Source organism: Gracilinanus agilis, chromosome 4 (assembly GCF_016433145.1).
Source record: "Gracilinanus agilis isolate LMUSP501 chromosome 4, AgileGrace, whole genome shotgun sequence".
Taxonomy (NCBI): Eukaryota; Metazoa; Chordata; class Mammalia; order Didelphimorphia; family Didelphidae; genus Gracilinanus; species Gracilinanus agilis.
The window spans coordinates 389,660,610-389,683,111 of record NC_058133.1 but is presented as its reverse complement, the minus strand read 5'-3'; the positions used below and the strand labels follow the sequence as shown (position 1 = coordinate 389,683,111).

At 35.4% G+C, this 22,502-nt stretch overlaps 2 protein-coding genes across 2 annotated transcripts; both read right to left on the bottom strand.

Moving 5' to 3' along the window:
* Positions 1-3,896: 3,896 nt before the first annotated feature.
* On the bottom strand, positions 3,897-4,586 carry LOC123245582 (trace amine-associated receptor 9-like; the record flags this gene model as incomplete). The annotated part of the gene is made up of 1 exon (XM_044674529.1): positions 3,897-4,586. A coding segment is annotated over one exon (690 nt), but the record flags the coding sequence as incomplete, so codon positions are not given.
* A 13,841-nt stretch (positions 4,587-18,427) lies between these two features.
* On the bottom strand, positions 18,428-19,504 carry LOC123245581 (trace amine-associated receptor 9). The gene has a single exon (XM_044674528.1). It carries the CDS (start codon positions 19,472-19,474, stop codon positions 18,428-18,430), a length of 1,047 nt encoding a protein of 348 aa, XP_044530463.1. The 5' UTR covers positions 19,475-19,504.
* Positions 19,505-22,502: the final 2,998 nt, after the last annotated feature.

Below are 22,502 nucleotides of genomic sequence, written 5' to 3'. Positions count from 1 at the left end.
AAAAGTTAGTAATGTTAATGAAAATTATATATGTTCCATATACATTTTTCTCTATAAAAATGAATGAAATGATTTAATTATAGTTTAGTTTTTAGCTGTATGTGCACAGTATACTCAGGATTTTGTTCCCTTTCATGTTGAATGCCCAGGGGTTTGCTGACAGCTAAGGGCCAGATAGTCTGGGAAAGGGTGGGAACTCCTATGCTAGATACACACCCTGGGAAGATGGCATACTGCTTGAGTATTCTGGTCTGGTATTCCACATGCCTCTTTGGCAGATCCAGTGTTCTCCACACACGGAGTGTAACCTAATTTCTCTGGCTGAGAAGGGCTATTTCTCCTTTGTTAGTGACATCTGCAGGTCTACACCAACATAATGTGGAATGTGGGAAAACCTTTCCTTTTTCAGATTCTAACTCCACTTTCTATGGAAAAACTTCAAATGTGTAAAGTTTCAATGGTCCTTTCACCCATCAATCTCTGTAATATTTCTTGACCCCTCAGGTTTGAATAATGCTTTACATCTGCTCACTCTTTTTCTTCCTTGTAATTTAAAGCCAATCATAGCCTGGATCCAATCTTTTTTACCAGACTTATTATAAATTATACACCTTTCTGTCCTCCATGGTCCCTCTAAACAGGTTTTGCTGTTTTCCATATCTTTTCATCTCTTTTCTTTATGCCTCTGCACACATTATCTCCAATTCCATAAATGCTATCTCCTTACCTCCACTTTTTACATTGCTCCACATTCTTCATTTGTGAGAGGGAGCAGGGCATTGTGAAAGGGCCCAAAGAATTTTAAGCCTGAAATTCAATTTAAGTACCTCAGGAAGTAGATATGATGCATAGCAGGCGGCACAGAGGTAAGCCTGGGAGTTGCTATAGCTAGTAGAAGTCTGAACCTTGATACAATCAGGTGTTTAAATATGAGACTGAGAAGATAGAGGGGGGAAACCCCTCAGCAAGCTGCCTGGGGAAAGAACAAGGCATCAATGGCAGAGGCTAGAAGTCCTTGAACCCTCTAGATGGCCGAGAGTTCCCTAAATGTCACAGCATAGAAGCATAGTATGGACTCCCCTTGTGGTAGTTTTGTAATAATTGGTGTACTTGCCCCATCTGGAATGATAGCTTAGAGGCTGCATAGAGGAGCAGAAGGAAGCCAGGATTTAGAGTTCTAAAACCCAGAGCTCAGAAGCAGTGGTGTCCATGTTAGTGCATTAACAAAATTTACAAAGAGCAATATTTGCTTTTTATTGGCTTAATTCTTTATTAGCTTTCATTTCAAGTTAATTAAGAATACAGATTCAAAATAAATAATTATTTATTAATTTGAATTAAAGATACCCAACAGGCTCAAAGGGCACTTGTGCTAAAATCAAATTAAAGGCTCATATTCTACTTTTAAAAAAAAGAATACAGCTTCACAGTACTATTATTGTTAAATCTCTTCAACACTACTGTCCACATGATGGTTAAAGAACATCTTGATATTTGGTGAAGGAGTTTTATTGGTATATAGTAGGACAGGTCCTAAAGTGATAGAAGAACCTTTTCCTTTGTGGCATCCTCCATGCATAAAAAAAGGCCACATTTTCAAAGACAACATATTTTAATGTGAACAGCCCAACTCAGAGATATAGGAATGTTGCATGCCCACTTTAGAAAGAAAAATTGAGATAAAGATACTAGTTCCAAAAAATATTTTATATTTAGGTCCAGTTTATTGTTTAAAATGTTTCCATCCACTTACATGGCTGAATAACAACCAACTTTCAGCATGGAAATAGAAGAAATTTGGAAGAAAGAAAGGAGGATTTGGAAGATTTTTTCAAACCTACCACCTATTAGTAGTATATATTTTTGTTGTTGTTGAGTTGTTTAAATTTGGTCTGAATCAGCATGATCTCAGCTAGGGTTTTCTTGGCAAAGACAGAGAGTGGTTTGCTATTTCCTACCCCAACTCATTTTATGTATGAGGAAACTGAGACAAATAGTTAAAAGACTTGTCCAGAGTCACATAGCTAGTAAGTATTTGGAGTCAAATTAGAACTCAGAAAGATGTCTTTCTGATTCTTGACCTGCCACTCTATCCACTGCTCCACCTGACTATATGTCTTACAATTTTTTGGAAACAATTCTCTGTTTTGTAGATGTAGAAATAACTTGTAGAGAGGTGATATAAATAGATTTATGTGAAACTAGACTATTTTATTTTTTACATTTTCTCTCTCATTCAAATCCCTTAACGAGGTAGCTAGAGACTTTAATTAACCCCTAAAAGCAGAAATAAAATACACATATGTCACCATAACATCAAGAAAATTTAGAATGTTTTATTTTAAATTCACAGAAAGTAGAGAATACTACATGGCTGGTCTTACTATTTTATTATTTGGAACATATTTTATTTTTAGGAGAGTTTTCAGTAATTATTTGCCATTTTGGGGCAACTAGATGGCAAAAGAGAGAGAGCATTGATCCTGGAGTAATAAGAACTATGTTCAAACTCAACTTCAAATACTCACTGACTGTGTGATACCGGACAAGTTAGTTAGCCTGTTTCTGCCTCAGTTTCCTCAGCTGAAAAGGGAGATAATAATAACACCAACCTTCCAGAGGGATTTCAAGATTAAAAACTGATGATACGTATAAACCACTCTGCAAACCTTAAAGTCTTATGTAAATGCTAGCTTCTGCTAGTTTCTTTATTTTAGATCTCAAACATTGATGAAAATGGTATAAAGATGAAATAAAAAAAATTTATTTGAAGAAACAAAAGACAGGTATAAAGTTTAGTCCTTCTCAATTCTAATCTATTTTCTTATCAAATGAGTTATAGATGAGGATAATGGCAAACTTAATCCCTTCAACAGACTAAGATTTATTGATGCCTTTTGTTTTTATATCACTGAGAATTCTGTTAAATCACTTTTATCTCACCTCACTTCACACAGAACTGGACCTTGCCTGTAACAATGAAATTTAGTTAAGCAAACATACAAAAAAATCACTAATAGAATAAGTACATTTGACTTTGTATCCACCATTTCACCCTCATAATTTCTAGCCTCTTTGCCAAGAAGAAAGAGCTAGATTTCATTATCTGTTTTCTGTAACTTCTATTGATTTTTCAGTTTTTCAGAATTTGGATCTCATCTACTGACCTTTTGATTTACATTTTTGAAGTGATTATATATATTGTTCTTTTAAAAAAAAACCTTGCCTTTCATTTTAGAATCAATATTATGTATTGGTTCCAAGGCAGAAGAGTAGTAAGAAATAGGCAATTGGGGTTGAGTAATTTGCCCAAAGTCACATAACTGGGAAGTATCTGAGGTCAAATTTGAACCCAGGACCCCCCATCTCAAAGCCTGGTTCTTCATTCACTGATTTGTCTAACTGCCCCTGTATATGGTTCTACCTTTACTATTTCATTGTGCATCAATTCATGCAACTCTTTTTATGTTTCATCAATTCTTATTAATTATCATTTCATTTAATTTAAACATAATGATTTCCCCAACCATTTCTTCCCTTATTAATGGGAATCTATATTATTTGCAGTCCTTTACTACCTCAAGAAAGGCTGCTATGAATATTTTGGTGCATATTGAATCTCTGTTTCTATCTGTGGCCTCTTTGGATCAACTTCTCTCATAATCAACAGTTGTATAAAAATTTGACATTTTCTGTAAGCACTATCTACTTATGATATGAACTTGAAAATAAAATCTGAGTATATGATGATAAGAAATGTCTCAGGACTAACACCAGTCGAATGCAATTTTCTATGAATTTGAGAAATAAACTGAAAACATTTCTTAAATTGTCCATCAGAGATTCTATTTTACCTTTTACCACACTTCTTGGGAATTCTATTGCCAAAATTTTTCTCAGTTGTGTATTTCCACTTCTTCAGAAAACAAATTTATTGATGAAGAATCATTCCTCAAGATTCTGCCACTCACAATGAGCTTTATTGCTTTCCGAAACCAAGGGTAAAAGAAGGCATAGATCAAAGGATTCATAGCTGAGTTGTAGTAAACAAACCACACCAAGATCTCATAAACATAAGCAGGAGTTATGAAATTCATATAAGCATCAATTATTGAATCAATGTAATATGGCAGCCAGCAGACAAGAAACACAGCCATAGCAATTCCCAATGTTTTAGCAGCCTTTCTCTCTCGTTTGGCTACTCTTTCTTTATAGCTCTCTGCAGAAGCCTGAGCTTGGTTGCTACTACTTTCTATCTTCCTAGCTTGTTGTTTAGCCACTAAAAAAATTTTGCCATAGATAATAAGCATGGCAATTGTTGGTATACAGAACACAAGAAATCCAATAAGAACCCAGTCTTGATTCACTGCAGCCTGGCAACCTCCCACACAACTGAGAGCAATGACCAGTTCTTCCAACCCATCATCAGTGACCCCTGTGTAAAAGAGAGAAAAACTGTACGTTATTGAACAGACCCAGGATATGGCAATACATATCCCTGAAATGGGCACTGTGACCTTGGTTGGATAAATCAGAGGGTCAGTGACAGCAATATATCTATCAATAGAGATGAAACANGGCAGAGAGCAATGAATGATTTACCCAGGTTTCCATAACTTGCGAGTATCTGAGAGTATTTGAACTGATGTCTTTCTGACTCTTCTTCTAGTTCTTTATTCACCATGCTAAATAACTCTTGGAATGTTTATAAGAACATTAGAAGTTCAGAAAATATTACAAAGACTCCTGGAACTGGGGAGAAACAAAATGTTAGAATGAAAAGTTTTATATCTTAGGTATATAAATATACCTAAGAAATAAAACTTTAAATAAATAATAAAATAAATAGCAAAAAACAATAAAATAAATAATAATGAATCTTTGAAAAAATAAATAAAATAAAATGAAAAGTTTTATTTCTTAGATATATATAGCTAAGAAATAAAACTATATATATATATATATGTATACATGTATACCTAAGAAATAAAACTTTTCTTTCAATATATATATATTATGAGTTAGTGATGAGGACAAAGCAAATTATATATATAAATATATATATATTTATATATATATATACATATATATATAGTACATGTTAGAATTTGTTTCTTTTTTGGTGTATATTCAGAGTTTTATTGAAAGCTAAAGGGCATGTATGTGACTTACTAAGGAAAGTTGGGAACCCCTGTCCTAGATACAAACCCTGGGAAGACAATATATACTGCTTGAATTTTTTGTCATGTATACTACATGACTACTTCTACAGATCTGGTGTTCGCTAGCCACTAGTTGTAGCCTTGTTTCTCTCTCTAGGAAGGATCATTTCTCTTTTGCTAGTCACATCTGTGGGTCTTCACCTGTATTATGATTAGAAATGGAGAAAGATCCTCTTTCAGAGACTCTGATTCTACTTGCTATGGAAAGATCCTCAATCCTGTTCCATTATCCCTTCTCCACTCAATCTCTGTGTTATATCCTTTGATCTTCCAGGCTTGACCCAGGTTTGAATTCCTCTCTGTCTATCCTGATTCTTTTTCTATCTTATGATTTAAACTGCATCACAGTCTGGATCTAATCTGCCTTTCCAAGTTTATCCTAAATTATTCACCTTTTTATATACTCTATGATCCCTCTGAACAGGTTTAGCTGTTCTTCACAGATATATATCTTTCAATCTCCTGTCTTTCTGCTTCTACACACATAATCGATCTCCCATGCCAGAACTGCTTTGTCCTTATCTCCAACTCTTATAATCCTTACTTCCTTCAAAACTCTTCTTAAAGACCACTATGTCCCCTTCCATCCTGCCAAAATATGCCTTTTATACATATTTATATGCTCATTTATATACATGTTATCTACTTATAAAATGTAAAGCTGCCTGAGGGCCAGAATTCTCAGTTTTGTCTTTTTATGTCCAGGCCCCAGCTTAGTTCATACAATAAGGATTGGCTGATTAGTGTTATAAATGAAGGTTGTAATGTGGATCTGGAGCAGGGTTAATTATTAGTGTTGAATCCTATATGGGACACTTAAGTTATGATAGTGAACCCAAAAGGATCACCCACAGCAGTGGATGCTGTCTGAATATGTTGAATCTGATAATCCCAAACTCCAGAAGATAACAGTATCCCAGAGCTACCAGCTAGGCAATGAATCTGTTGTTAGAATTGTACAGTTATCCAAGCTCCACTGAAGCCCTGTGCCTTTGGATAATGCTTTAGGTTGACTGCATATTGATTGCAGTTTCTACAAGATGTAATGCTCTTCTTCCCTCAAATTATCCCAGGATATGATTCACTAGAGCCCTAAGATTCTTGATGAAGCACAAGTCTGAAGTAAATTTAAAGATTTATTACTAACAGACTTAGGGAAGGGAAAGCAGGATAATGACTTGGAGAAAGGGAACAGGAAGTCCTTGATTAATTAAAGCAAATGATATTATTGATTATCTTTGAAAATAATGCTGATCAGATTTGATAGATAACAGCTTGGCTGGGCCAGACGGGCCCAACCTAAAATCAAGGTTACTCTGCTGAATAAGGTGGTGCTGTTCTTCTCGATAGTGAAATCCAGGAACAGGGATTGATGAATTAGATTCGAAGTTGGTTGCTGGTTGCTGGTTGAATAAGGCTCACCTAAGGCTTACCCAAACTACCCTTTCCAACCCAATATCTCAAAACTTAGACCCTTGTCAGTTCAAAATCCTGGCTTTTATACCCAAGCCTCAACTGCCCTTGGCACATGCCAAGCTCCTGCCAGGCTTGGTTAATTCCACATTCTAAGTAGGTAACTGTCCATCATGTTGACTTCAATATGGCTGTCCAATATATCATTACATTAGAAGCTCTTCTTTTTCTCAAGCAGATTAGTTGGATTTGAAGAATTCTTCCATTTCATTCTCCCCTTCACTAGGGATACTAGTCTCCTTTTTGTGAATGCATATTTATAGAGTGTAGGTACCCAGATATTATAATGGGTCCTTTTTGCCATCTACAGATGAGAAATTTATTCTGGTATTAAAGATATTTCTCTACATAAGAGGAATTCATAGGGAGTGTACTCAGGTCCCTGGGGCTGGGAAAGATCTATATATCCTCACAACATATGACTCTCATTCACCTGGGAATCTTGGGTCCTGGAGATACCAGCAACAGAGTAGTAGTGGTTGAAGGAGGAAAGTTTCTGGAGGGAAAAACACCATGTAGAAGATATCTAGGACAAAGTATCTTGAACACCAAGGGAAAATCCATAGACAACACCATTTTCTAGACCAAATCTGGAGAGAAGCAGAGGACTTCCTAGATGATGTAGAGTTCCTGGACCAAGAAAAGACAGAAATGAAGCCCCATAATAGCAAGGGATAGAAGAAACAATCACAATCCTTGTCTTCCCCTATTTCTATGACTTATTCAGGATCAGTGTGTGTAGGCTAAAGATATCCACTCTCTAGTGACTTCATGTGTTTCTCTGCACATATGTATTTATGTATTTGTATTTGTGTTGGCCATGTCAGGGCATGTTGGGTGGCTATGTAGGGCCTAGAGAAGGTGGCATTCTGTGCATTTTAAGTGCTTTTTTCTTTAGGATAGTCTTAACAAGGGTCAAACTATAAAAATGGTGTGGAGTGCATAGATTTTCTGGAAAGTGAAGCTCCCCAAAGAGAGAGGCATTAACTCTAATTTAATTTAAGTCCCTTCCCCTTCCAAAGGCTGTAGGAAAAGGGTCTCAAAAAATACTAGAGGTATATAATAAAGCAGGAATCATCAAGTCAATCTGGATCTGGCAAAGAAACAGACCAATTGAATAGATTAGGCAGTCAATACAGTAGTAAATCACCATACTAATTCAATGTTTGACAAACCCAAAGATCCAAGCTTTTTGAAAAAGAACTCACTATTTGACCAAAACAGCTAGGAAATCTGGAAAACATTATGACAGAAACTAGACATAGATCATCACCTCATATCATATACCACAGTAAAGTCAAAATGGATACAAGATTTAGAAAAAAAAGAAAAGTGGGAGCATGCAATATAGTTTACCTGTCAGGCCTTTGGGTAAGGAGAGAATTTAGGCCCAAACAAGACATAGAGAACATTCTGAGATGTAAAATATGTAATTATGACTACATTAAAATGAAATTTTTATCCCAAAAATCAATTCAACCAAGATTAAAAGGCTATCAACAAACTGGGAAAATATTTTTGGCAAGTGTTTATGACAAAGGCCTGATTGTTCAGATATATAGAGAATGATATAAAATTGATAAGACCCCAAAGCATTTCTCAATTAACAAATGGTCAAAGGATACAAACATTCAGTTATCAGACAAAGAAACTAAAATAATCTTTAGTCGTGAAAAAATGTTCAAAATCACTATTAATTAGAGAATTGTAAATTAAAACAACTCTGAGGTGCCACTTCATACCTAGCAGAAAGGTTAACATGGGAAATAAGGAAAATGATAAATATTGAAGGGGATGTGGACACTAGTACACCATTGGTATAACTGTAAACTGATACAACTATTCTGGAGAACACTCTGGAACCATGCCCAAAGGACCATAAAACTGCATACCCTTTGATCCAGCAATGCTGCTACTAGGTCTGTATCCCCAAATGATCAAAGATGTGGGGAAAGAACCTACGAAAAATATTTATAGCTGCTCTTTTTTGTGGTGGCAAAGAACTACAAACTGAAGGGAGGTCCATCAATTGGGGAATGGCTGAAGAAGTTGTGGTATATGCCATGGTGGCATAAGAAATGACAAGATGATCCCAAAAAAACATGGAAAGACATATGAAGTGATACAAAGAGAAGTGAGCAGAACAAAGAACACTATACACAGTAACAACAATTATGTACGATAATCAACTGCGAATGACTTGACTATAATCAACAATGAGAATCCCAGTGGATTCATGACAAACCAGGATATCTATCACCTGAGAAGGAATAGATAAAGTCTGAATGCAGATTGAAGTGTATCATTCTTCACTTTATTTCCTCCATGGATTTTTTTTCTAGTGTAAGTGATATATGTGTCTTCTTCCCCAACATGATAGACATGGAAATATGTATTGTATGATAACATATGTACAATCTATATCATTTTACCTGTCTTCTGGGGGAAGGTGAAAAAATATGAAGGAGGGAGAGAACATAAATCTCAAAATATCAGAAAACAATTACTAAAAATTGTATTGACATCTAATCTGAAAGAGTAAAGAAAGAAAAAAAAAGAAAAAAGCACACAAGGAGCAAAGATCTCCTTCTAGAGGATCTATGATGCAGTTACTTCTAGGGAATCTGTGACAATGCTAGGATTAGGCTCCACCCATCCCTTGATCATTACAGCAGAATTTTTCTTCCATAAAATCATCTTCTATTAAACCCTCTATTTCTCCCTATGAGGTTTGGTCAAGGAATTCCTGTGCTTTTTTGATTCTTCTCAAGGTCTCTCTCCTCCACCTCATTGTCACTTTGGGGCCAGAATGTTCTTTGCAGGAACCTGTCTGGTTAGTGCCTCTCTAGTTCTCCTCTTTTTGTCCTTGCCTTCTCTTTTAAAGTTGTTTCAAACATGTCCAACTTTTTGTGACCTCGTTTTCAGGTTTTCTTGGCAAAGATATTAGAGTGGTTTATCATTCTTTCTCTAGCACATTTTGATGAGTAACTGAGGCAAACAATGCCCAGGGTCACACAGCTAGTAAGTATCTGAGGCCAGATTTGAACTCGAGAAGACAAATATTTCTGACTCTGAGCTCAGTGTCTAGCTATACCTTTTAAAGGCCAAGTTTTAATTGTGGAGCTCATTTGTGTAACTGTTCATGACTCATTCAGTAATCCTCAAAAGTGGTATTAATGGAGATATTTATAACTCAAATTTGTATTATAATAATATAATAATGTCTTCATTATTTGTATTTGTATATTTGCATTTATGTATTTAAATCTCTATTATTTATATAGTTATACATATTTGCAACATATAGAAGTAGACATCTTTAGTACCAATACTACAACCTTGTCCAGAACGGCATTGAGGACCACATACCATCTACAGAGCTTTATAGAATAGTTTTAAAATATAGACTGTCTTGGTCAGAATTACCTTGTGTTCCCTTTCCCCAGATAACCTAACCCTTTCTACCAATTTAAGAAACTTCTTTCCATTTAGCCACCAAATTTGGAATTCTGTTTAGACATTGATTTTAATTTTGAGTGCACAAACTAATATGACTAAACCCTGGTGATGAGGTGGCATTTGTCTTGGTGTCCTGGATAAAAATGTTACGTCTTAGGAGGTTACATATTCATTTATGAATGTCTATGATTTTGTTGTCCATTACAGTCAAATAGTACTGTATTTAAAATGATCTTCTTAAATGATTTTTCATACCAATCATTTTCTTTTTTGCCTCTAATTAGCTAAGTTGCTTAGGATCATTCCAGTGTCTTTTAAGTTCAATGATATTTTGAAAAGTAGTCAATAAAAATAACTAGCAGTAGTATAGGGGTAGAAGGTTTGCAAAGCACTTTAAATTTTATCTTATTTTCTCTGGGAAATAAAGGCATTTATTATGCACTTTTATAGATGAGAAAACTGAAGCAAACAAAGTAAAAGACTTAGCTAGGATAATACAGCTAACCAGTTTCTGAGGCAGAGTTGAACTCTGGCCTTCCTAACTCTCCCCTCTAACAATCTCTTTTTTCACATGTGAAGGCAAATGTGTTTGATTTGACTTGAATGTTGATCAGGAATTTAACATCTTTACTGTCTTACTAGATTTTTTTCACCAGAATTACCTCCTTGGGTCAAAAGTTTCATGTAATTAAAAGGGAAAGAGGAGGAAATAGGCATTTGTATGGCTCTTATTATGTGCCAGACACCATGATAACCAGTTTGCAAATTTTGCCTCATTTGAAATTTTCATTTTTTTTAATCTCTAAAAATTCTACAAAAATTGGATGCTTAATAACTTCTCTGTAATTAACCTGGCCTGCCCCACATGGCAATGGCAATTCCTCCAAATAACCTGGTAGTACTACTGTTTGTAGATATCAATAGTTGCTGCTAGCGAGGTATTTATTCCTCTGTTTCTGTTGTGTGCTCTGAAGTAGTTTGAAAATCTACTTTATGAGTCTACACAACCAAAGGATGCATCAACTAGAGGTCAACCTTTAGTTGATGAGCCTTTCTATATTTAGGCTAGTCCTAGTACAATAGACTGCCACATCCTTTATTAATGGCCATATATAAAGTTTTCTAGCTTGAGAAAGAACCTGTTGGAAAGAACTTGGCAGAGCTAGTGCTTCACTTGGAAAGCTTTCAGTAATCCATTAAAGATACATGGAACCAAAAAAGGAAATGGACTGCTGATATATTAAGAATATGATATGATAGATGGAAAGCCAAAGCATTATCCCAAAGTCCACAAAATATTAAAAATCATGAACTTATCCAGTATGGGGGAGTAAGAGATGTTCTTCTATGAAAGATTTATGAAAAGACTTTGATGGAAAGCACAATATGGAAAAGCATGAATGAGTTTTCATCTGTTTCAGCATAACTAGCAACAACCTCGTGAGATCATGGATCCCTTGAAGTGTCAAAATAAATTCTAAGCATTTTTTACCTGTGATTTCCCTGATTTCTTTATGAAATTATAAAAGCACATGAAAATAAAGCCTTACACAGGAATATTGTACTAATGGTGCCATAGAAATAATTCTGGAGCACACAGAAATATAAGTCATTGATAGGAAAGAAGTGAATTTCAAGATGGTGCCTGGGAATTTCCCATACAAGATAATCCCCTCCTTTGTCTCAGGATAATAATGATTATGTCTAAAATAAAGACTATAGCTGCTTCTTTCCTTTGTATAGTACATACTACTATGCTCGCTAAACATTGAATGTAGAACTTTTCCTTTATTCTTCAATTTTCCTTTATTAGCTTTGACTAACTCACTTAGTCTGATGCCACTTTACCCAGCTTGTATACCCACATGGTTTTTTTTTAAACCCTTACCTTCCACCTTTGAATCAATATTGAGTATTAATTCCAAGACAGAGAAGAGTGGTAAGGGATAGGCAATGGAGGTTAAGTGATTTGCCCATGGTCACACAGCTAAGCAGTGTCTAAGGCCAAATTTGAACCCAGAACCTCCCATCTCTACACATGGCTTTGATTCTACTGAGCCACCTAGCTATCCCTCCCCATATATATTTTACAGTGTAGATGTATAATAGATGTTTCCTGGGAAACTCCCAAATTATAATAAAAAACAACCATCTTCAAATTAAAGTGAGCAGAACCAGGAGAACATTGTACACATAACAGTAATAATGTATGAGGATCAACTACGAATAGCAACTATTGTCAACAAGGTGAGGATCCAGGACAATGCCAAGAGATTCGTGTCAAAAAATAATATCCACCTCCAGAGAAAGAAGAGAGTCTAAATGCAAACTGAAACCATTCCTCACTTTATTTCCTCCATAAATTTTACTCTAGTGTGAGCAATATGTGTCTTGTTTCACAAGATGATGAACATGGAAATATACATTATATGATAATATATATGCATATACATGTATATATATATGTACATATATATATACACAATCTATATCATATTACCTGCCTTCTTGGGGAGTGAAGAGGGAGGGAGAGACCGTGTTGTCAAATGTGTCAGAAAATGAATATTAGAAATGCTATTGACATGTAATGTGAAAAAATATAAAAAGAAAAAATATGCATCTTTGTTTTTACATTTTCCTGTATTAGTACTAATAACTAAATTTGGTTTCAAGGTGGAATACCTCATATTTACAGAATTCTAAAGTTATGTATAATGGAAGGACCATTGAATTTGGGGTCAAAAGATGTGGATTCATGTCCCCATTTTGTCAGCAAATATCCATGTAACTCTAGGCAAATCACCCTACCCCTTTGAGCCTCCTTTTTCTTGTGTGCAAAACTGAGAACATTAATTCTTATCTGGGTTGTAGGGGGTATTAAATGAGATAACTTAGGTAAAATACCTTGGATAAAAACACAAAGCAGTATGTAGATCTCAACTATTTTAAAAGTCATTTTATTTTCCCAATTACATATAACAACAATTTTCAACATATATTTCCCAAAATAATAAGATTCCAATTGTGTCCCCCCAAGATGGTATATTAACTATTAATATTAATATTTTCACATCTATTATGTTTTATCCTTTTTAAAACTTCTTGTTGGAGATAGAGACAGCATTATTAGTCTCAGTTTCCAGTAGAGGAAACTGAAGAACAAAGAGATTAATTAACTTGCCCAAAATCACATAGTTATATGGTGACAAGGCTGAGACCAGTTTTCACATCTGCCATGTCTGTACCATTTCAATGAAATTAAGGTTCCAATCTGGTTTATTTGCTTGTTTGAAAACATGTCTCCTCACCAGAATCTCTCTAAATTTCAACTTTCTCTGAATTCCACCTCCCTCTTTGCTTGATTTTAGGTTATTTGAGATTGTCAGTAAAACTTTCTAGCTAGTTCCAGATCTATGACATGGAAGGGGGGAAAAGGAATGTACTACCAGATTGTGAGTTATGAGCTGTTGGGGCAGAGCACCACTGAGTTACCAATAAAGGCATATGGTATATGCCTGGTTTTGTAATGCTCCAGAATTCCACAATTTTTGATGCAAAATGAGGAAACCATTGTTGTAAAGCCCTCAGAAAGAATTGAATAATTGTCTAACTTCTCAACCACATTCCTTTCTTCTTCCAAAGATAATATCAGCCTAAATCACAACTAGTTTCCCTTTCTTAACTCAGGATATTGGCTTATCTGGGAAACACAAATTCAAAAATAAATGATATAATTAATTCAAAGTGCACTATCTATTTAATAGGATCATGTCAACAAGATTTTGCCTGGATATAGAATTTACCATGTTTATTTCTTTGGTCAATTCATTAAGAGATGCTGAGAATTCATTCTAATAGTGAATAAAGGGGATACATTTCAAGGAATATATATCTGTTATTATGTATTTCAAGATGTGACCAACGGTATTCTTTTACAAGGTAATGAATGGATTTTAGAGGGAATTATAAGGCATTACTCTATACCTTCATTAGATTGGTGAAGTAAGTCCCAGCAATTTGAATCTACACCCTTTTTTAAAAGGTTGCCTTGAAGATTTGTCTAATAAAAATACCTCTGTTAATCTTCCAGAATCCTTCCTAGTAAAAAGTTTTCTCCTACCCTCACCTTTTTCTGCTTTTAAATATTTACAATCAATCACTTTTTGAATTCCATAAGGCTTGTGTAAGAAAGAATATGGCACAATGAAGTGAGAACAAGCCATGTGGTGTGGAAAACCTGAATTTGAGTACTGATTCTGACATACTAACTATGTGATCACCGACAAGTCATGTAGCTACCCAACGTCCTTGGGCAATTCACTAAGATTATAAATCATAGATGATTAGAGGATCATAGATTTAGAACTAGTAGAGAGGTAAGAAGTCATTTAGTTTAATAGATGAAGACCCAGAGGCCCAGAGAAATTAAATGCTTTCCCCAGTTTACACAGACTGTGAGTCCAAATTAGGATTTAAAGAAAAGTTCTTATGGTCCAGAGGGAAGCTAGGTGGTGTAGAGGCTTGAGTTCCAGGTCTGGAGTTAGGAAGACTTGTTTTCCTGTATTCCAAACCATCCTCTGATACTTCCTAGCTGTGCAACCCTGGGTAAGTCACTAACCCTGCATGTGTCAGTTTCATCTGAAAAATAAGCTGTAGAAGGAGATGACAAACTTCTCCAGTGTCCTTGCCAAGAAACCCCAAATGGGGCCACGAAGAGTCAGACACGACTGAATAAAAACAAAGCCTTGGACCCCAAATCCCATGACTTTTCCTTTGCCCCAGTTGCCAATCTACATTAGTGCATAAAGATTGGACACACACACACACACACACACACACACCCCATCCCTACATGGATGAACTCACTAGAATCAATCAAAAATTATAAATAAATAAATCTTAATAAAAATAATGTAAAAATGCCATCCTGTGGCATGAAGGACTTGGGTTACTTTGTTGGGGAAGGTGACATACTACAATTCTCTGCTCTGAGGTCTCACCCAGAAACAGGAAAGTCTTTGTACCAGGATGGCACCATCTCTACACTTTATAAATACATTATTTCTACCTTCTGTGTTTCAGAGAAATAATACGGTAGCACAGTAGTTAGAGAGCCAAGTCTGGATTCAGGAAGACTCATCTTACTAAATTCAAACCTGGCTTCAGACCCCTAACTAGCTGTATGATCTGGATATTTTTGCCAAGAAAACCCCAAATGGAGTCACAAAGAGTCAGACACAATATAAAATGACTGTACAACCACTGCCACCATGTATTAGTAGGGAATTTTCTTAGAAAACAAAAAGCGAACAGACATTAGGTCACTTAAAGTTCCGTACCACCCCAGATACTCTGTGTCATCTGTTTGCTAGGTGAAGAGTATTCATGTCAGAGTTCTCGCTGGGGTAATTCCTTGCTGCTTTCTTCATCCTTCTTTGCTGGTAAGGTCTCCTAGTGACTCTACAAGCAAGTGTAGTTACTCCTCTCCTCTGGTCATCTCCCTTAGTGTCTGTTTCTATTATGGGATGTGCAGCTAGAAGAAACCACAGAAATAATTTATTCTAATTCTCTTATTTTAACAGATGAGGAAACAGACTCAGTAACTTGTCTAAATTTAAGTGACTTGTCTAAAATTACATAACTGCCACATGTTAGAGGCTACATTTGAACCCAGGTCTCAACTCCAAATCAATGTCTTTCCATGAAACAATACAGCTCCAAGTTAGTGCTCTTTTCCCCCCTTAGATATTAGCAGTGAAAGCCTGAGAGTTCCCTCTCTCATCTGGCCAAACATTCTCATTTTTCCAGCAGAGTTCGCAAATTAAACAAATAGGGATTCAGGTGAGGGACATTCTCCCCTTTAGGTTTATCCTGGAGTGCTTACACTTGACAGAGATTCACCCAGAAGAGGAAATTTATAAGCACACATCTTTCTTTTCTTTAGATTATAACTTCTGCACTGGAATACAGGATTGCTAGAAGCAATAACACCCATTACAGTTGAGGTAATGGAAATCTCATTCTGAGATCATTGTTCTTCCCATTCTCAAAGTTGACACTAAACAGTGTTTTCTCAGGACAGCATGGTAGAGTGAAAAGAGCAATGTATTTGAAGGATCTGGGTTCAAATTTTGTACTACCTTTTTTTTTAAACTTAGCTAATTCTTTCTCTCTGTACCTCAGTTTCTTCATTTGTATGAAGATTCCTTTCCTTATGATCCTACAACTATTCCTTTGATTTCTAGGTCTGGTATATACCCCAAGTACATCTCTATTTTCTTCTCTACTACATTACTACCCAACTAACTCAGCCACAAGCTAAGTGGCACAGCTGATAGAGCACCAAGCCTGAAGTTAGGAAGACTCATCTCTCTGAGTTCAAATCTGACCTCAGGTACTTATTAGCTGTGTGACCCTGGGCAAGTAACTTAGCTCTACTTCAGTTTCTTCATCTGTAAAATGAACTGGAGAAGGAAATGGCAAACCATTCCAGTATCTTTGCCAAGAAAACCTATAATGAGGTCATGAAGAGTTGGACACAACTGAAAAATGACTAAACAACAACAAACTCAGCCCCTGGATAGCAATATTCAATTCTAGAATTTTCTCTAACAATTACTTGCCACCTATCCATTCTTTCTTTCTCTGCCAAGCAGCTGATAAGATCCTCACACATTATTGTTCAGTAGTTTCCCTCAGTTAGAGAGGAGTACACTGGTCAGTAGGTCAGTACTCAGTCTCCCTAGTTTTGCTAAATAGGGATATGAAAATAGATACTAGTAATGAAATAATTTCACTAATTTAAAAGGTATTCTAAGAGCGGTAATTTTAAAATGTGCAAAACCCATTTTTGGAGGAGGGAAAGTATTATAGCTCTTTATTCTCTTCTTCCCAGTTTATAAAGTAAAGAGGTTTATTTTATGATACCACTTATACCAGAGATGTCACACCCACATGTGACCCACCAAATTCTCTAGTGCAGCTGACCTAAATTGAAATGTAATTGGGAAATACTTAAAAAAACATAGATAATGTTGACATGTGGGTTTTTGAAGTCAATATGAACCTAGAGATATCCTTACATATGCTCCAGTGGCTCATGTTTCCATTTGGATGTGACACCACTGGTTTGTACTACACAAATAACCTGCACAGGTGTTCACAGGGGTTTGAAACCTTTTGGGAGGTGAAGAATCTATTGTTTCTTGTTTTGTTCATTTTCCTCCCTCTTGCTCCACTTAAATATACCACACAAGTTTATCTTGTAATTAAGCTGGATTAAATTAATTTTGTTTTGAGAAATGTGCCTTATAGCTTGAAATAATTAGAATCACCCCTAGTCCTAGAATGTTGCAAAAATTTTTTTTGAGAATTATCAATTTATTTATTATTGAACTAGCTGAAGATATTGAAGTAAGAAAAACAAAAACTTCTCACATATACATTTTCACTTTCTACTAACATAAATTATACATATTACTTTTTTTAAATGGCATGTAATGTATAGTCCTTGTAATTCCACTGTGTAATAGGGATTAGACCTAAAGGAAAGGGGCTATTTATAAACAGGCCAGCAAAGCTTAGGATTTTTAAAAAGTAAAAACATTTTTAAAAATCTGTAACTTCTTCCTAAACCAGTTATTGTGAAGTCTCATATTCTAGTCTTAATTTATTGATTTAAAAGAGTTTCTAGTACTAACTAAAGGAATAATTGTTATTATCATGTATGCATACATAGTACTTCAAAGTTGTAAATGCATTTTACTTCCAACAATCTTATGATTGTATCACTATTTTTAACCCAGTTTTAAGTTGAGAAAATTGAGCTTCAGAGAAATCAGGTGAATTATCTTCCAATTCTTATCTCATATGAAACTATAGTTTTTCAGTTTTACATATAGATTTTTCAGGATGGATTTTTTTTTTGCTACCTAAATTTTGGGGTATCATACACCTGGTATCTCTGAGAGAAAAAAAAAAGTTTCAAATTACCTGAAGAAGTGGAGGGAGAGGTAGAATTTAGTTGATTGATATAATTAGTAACTTATGAGAAAGAACCCAGAGATACCAGCAAGCAAGAATGTATACAGTAGTATCATCATAACTATACATAATCCAATTTTATAACTTTTAGTACACATACAGATATTTGTTCCAAAGCCATTAATGGTTGAATAAAATTTCCATCTATTTGGACATATATTACATTTTTAGATACTTGCTTACATTTTGCTCTTGATTTACATGAAATTTCTTTTTTATTATTGCCATTTTTAATCTATATCTGCTTCTTCAGTAAATAAATTCATTGTTGAAGAATCATTCCTTAAGACTTTACCGCTCACAATCAGTTTTATTGCTTTCCGAAACCAAGGGTAAAAGAAGGCATAGATCAAGGGATTCATAGCTGAGTTGTAGTAAACACACCACACCAAGATTTCATAGACATAAGCAGGAGTTATGAAATTCATATAAGCATCAATTACTGCATCGATAATGTATGGCAACCAGGACACAAGGAAGGCAGCCATAGCAATGCCAAGGGTTTTAGCAGCCTTTCTCTCCCTTTTGGCCACCCGGTCCTTGTAGCTCTCTGCAGAAGCTTGGGTTTGGTTGCCGGTACTTTCTATCTTTCTAGCCTGCTGTTTAGCCACCAGAAAAATCTTGCCGTATATTACAACCATGGCAACTGTGGGTATAAAGAATAAAAGAAAACAGAGTAAAACCCATTTCTGATTCAGTGGAGCCTGACAACCTCCTACACAGGTGAGTGCAATGACCAAGTCTTCTATCCCTTCAACATTGGCCCCTGTGTAAAAAATAGAAAAGCTGTATGTCACTGAGAAGAACCAGGAGAGGGCAATACATATCCCCGAAACCGGCACTGTGAATTTGGTCGGATAGACCAGAGGGTCAGTGACAGCAATATATCTATCAATAGAGATGAAACACAAATGGAAGAGAGATGCAAAGCAAAAGGAAGTATCAAAACAGGTGTGAAATTTACAGTAACTCTCCCCAAAGTACCAGCAGCTTTCCACAGACCTCACTGTACTGAAGGGCATCACAGTCACCCCAACTAAAAAATCGGCGCAGGCCAAGGAGGCAATGAGGAAGTTTGTAGGTGTGTGCAGCTGCTTGAAGTGAAGAATGGCAGTGATGACCAGCAAGTTGCCAAATACTGCCAGCACAGCCCCAAAGCCAAGCACAGCATACAAGATGGCTCTAGGTCCTGGGGAGTAAGGGGTTTTGATGCAAGATCCATTCACATTCTCATAGCAGAGCTGCACAGCTGCTGGTTGAGACAAATCGATGGTCATTACTTTCCTGTAAGAATTATTCTTGATTCTGACAGTTCTGGAAAGGGAAGAAAGAAATCTCATAAATGAGAAGTTAACACGATTTTTTTTGCCAATTATTTATTACGTCTATATATCAATTATTTGACACCCAAAAATTATTCCCATCTTTTGGTATATTTAGAAACTAAATTGTTCTAAGATAAGTAAATTTACTAAATGCCTAAATAGCTAAAAGCACATTTATAAATTCTAGAAAATATAATTTACTATTCATGGAAAATGGTTCTTTTTCATTATTTACCTTCTGTAAACTTCTTTGTCCAGAATAGCTGTGACTTGAGATGCATGTGAGTGGGTTGCCCAATAGAAGGGTTTTATTTAAAAAGTGATTTCCCCTGAGTCATCATCTTAGCATCAAAGATAAAGTACTCATACTCTAAAGAGAAAAAAAAAATCTTCCCCTCACTGCTGTTGTGAAATCCCTATAGTATAAGGTGTGAGGACTAAGTTTATTCTTAATAGTCATTGTTAATAAGATTTTTTTTTTAACTTGGAAGTAAAAGGTAGTTGTTCTGCTATTATTTGCTCAGCCTAGTTCCATGACATGATTTACAGAAAATAAATAATATCAGATAAAAGAACTAAGCATAGTTTCATATAAATAAGCATAGAATCATAGCATCATTTTAGAGTCAGAAAAGACCTCAGTGGTCATCCTAAAGAAGAATCCATTTACAATAAGCCTACCAAGGAGTCAACCAGCTTCTCCATGGAGACTTTTAGGGGAAACTATGTCCCAAAGTAAACTATTCCACTTTGGGATAGTTTTAATTGAAAGGAAATTTTTCTTTAAGTGAATCCTTATTTGCCTCTTTGTGACTTCCACTCATTGCTCCCTCTCTCATTCTGTTATCAGACATAACAAATCTAATTCATTTTCCAAATGATTGTCTTTCAAATCCTGGAAGGTAGCTATCATGTCTGTCTCTGGCCCTCCTTTTCTCCAAGCTAAATTTCAGCTCTTTCAACAGATGCTCCTTTAACAAATATATATCATAAATTCAGGGACTTTCACCATCCTGATTTTCCTTCACTGGATGTCCAGTTTATCATTTTAATATCACAGTAAACCACAAGGTTTGAGGCTAACTTTCCACTCTTTCATTAGAGTATAACTTTCACTTCAGAAGATTTACACAATAAGGAGAAAGCCTTAAACTCAAACTTAACCACTAACTACTCAATTGTAGAGATCACCTTGGTTTAAAACTAGTAGCAGGCAAATGAGTCTCAATTAGGGTGAACTGGAGCAATATTCTTATTGCACCATTATTTCTGGGGATCCTAGACTGACCCTAATTCAGAACCGTTTCTCTTCTTACCTGTACCATTAAAAAAAAGTCTTCCTACCTGGTTCTCCCACCTCTATTGCCTCTTCTGTACAATACATCCTCTACATTCTTGCCCAAGTAATCTTAGTTTACTGCTCTGATCATGTTATCATCAAACACAAATTCATATTTCTTCTTTCTTCATTTAGGCAAAGCAATATATTAGCTGCATGTTGTCTTTGTATGAATAGAAATATTTCAGTCTCCCAGGGAAACCAATATTCTTGCTTTATTCTCATTTCAGCTCAGTTGTGTCATTTCTTCCAGGGTAGGAAGTATAATGCTCAAAAATAGAAAAGAACTGAAATTTTCTTTCCCACTGTGAACCAGGATTCTCATTCACTTTTGCTCTTTCTACTCTAGGCAACTAGGAAGTACCATGGATAGAGCACCAGACTTGGAGTCAAGAAGATTTAAATCTAGCTTGAGATACTTACTGGTGGTGGGACCTTGGGCAAGTCACCTAACCTCTGTCTACCTCCCTATTCTCATCTCTATAATGGGAATAATAATTGCACTTACCTTGCAGGATTTGTTGTGAGGATCAAATGAAGTCATAACAACAAAGTGCTTAGCATAATTTCTGACACCCAGTAATCGTAACATAAATGTTGACAATTATTATTCATTCATCCAAACTGTCAGCCCTATAATTCTCTACAATATGATAGTTATTGTAAACTCTGAATTAGAATCAATTAATTTATTAAACATGTACTATGTGTGTAATATTGGGCTAGAAACTAAAGATGTAAAATTTAGATAAGATACAATCCCTTTCCCAGTGTGCTTATAGTCTAGGTGGGTAATAAACAACATTAAATGAAAGGGGTATTATTGGGCACCAAAAAATAGTTTTATATGAACTCCAATGGAGGAATGTGACAATCAACAGGGAAGTCCCAAGAGTCCTTTATGGAGAAGGTAGCATTTGAGTTGGATGTTAAAAGAAAAATTAAAGAGGTTAAGAGGAGAATTTGGGATATTTTAGACATAGGGATTTTAAAGGAATGAACAAGAGCTGTGAAAACACAGAATAATTTCAAGGGAGAGTCTTAGAGATGAAAGAAACCTTAATGGTCAGTTAACCTAACCACTTCTTTCATCTCTAAGACTATGATCTTATGATCTTATTCACACACATACACACAATATATGAAATTCAGGCACCATTCTCTGATTTGATTCCTTCCCATATGACAAAAGCTTCCCTTATTCACTCCCATAGTGTTATTTAAAATGTGTTGTTGTCACTAGATAGCTATTGGCAACATGGTGGGCTTAGCATCAGGAAAACTGGGTTCAAATTCTAACCCAGACATTTAAGCTTTGTGACTAGACTAAAACACTTAATTTCTCTTGGCCTCTGTTTTTTTCACTTATAAAATAATAGATTTGGATGCAATCACCTCTGAAATCCTTTCCAGTTCTAAATCTATTATTGTCCTAAGATGGATATGTGCGTGTGTGAATTTAAATATATGTATATATTTAAAGAGAGAGAGATACAAATATATATGTACAAATACATATATATTTACACTCTTCAAAAAGTGATTTTGTCCTTTTCTTTCCTTTATTACTCACTCTTTTGTTCTGCTAATGCTAAAGACATGAATATATATATATATATATATATATATATATATATATAT

Bases quoted from the DNA above. Each gene is read 5' to 3' on its own strand.
- LOC123245581 (XM_044674528.1), bottom strand. From the start codon at position 19,474: ATGACCATCGATTTGTCTCAACCAGCAGCTGTGCAGCTCTGCTATGAG.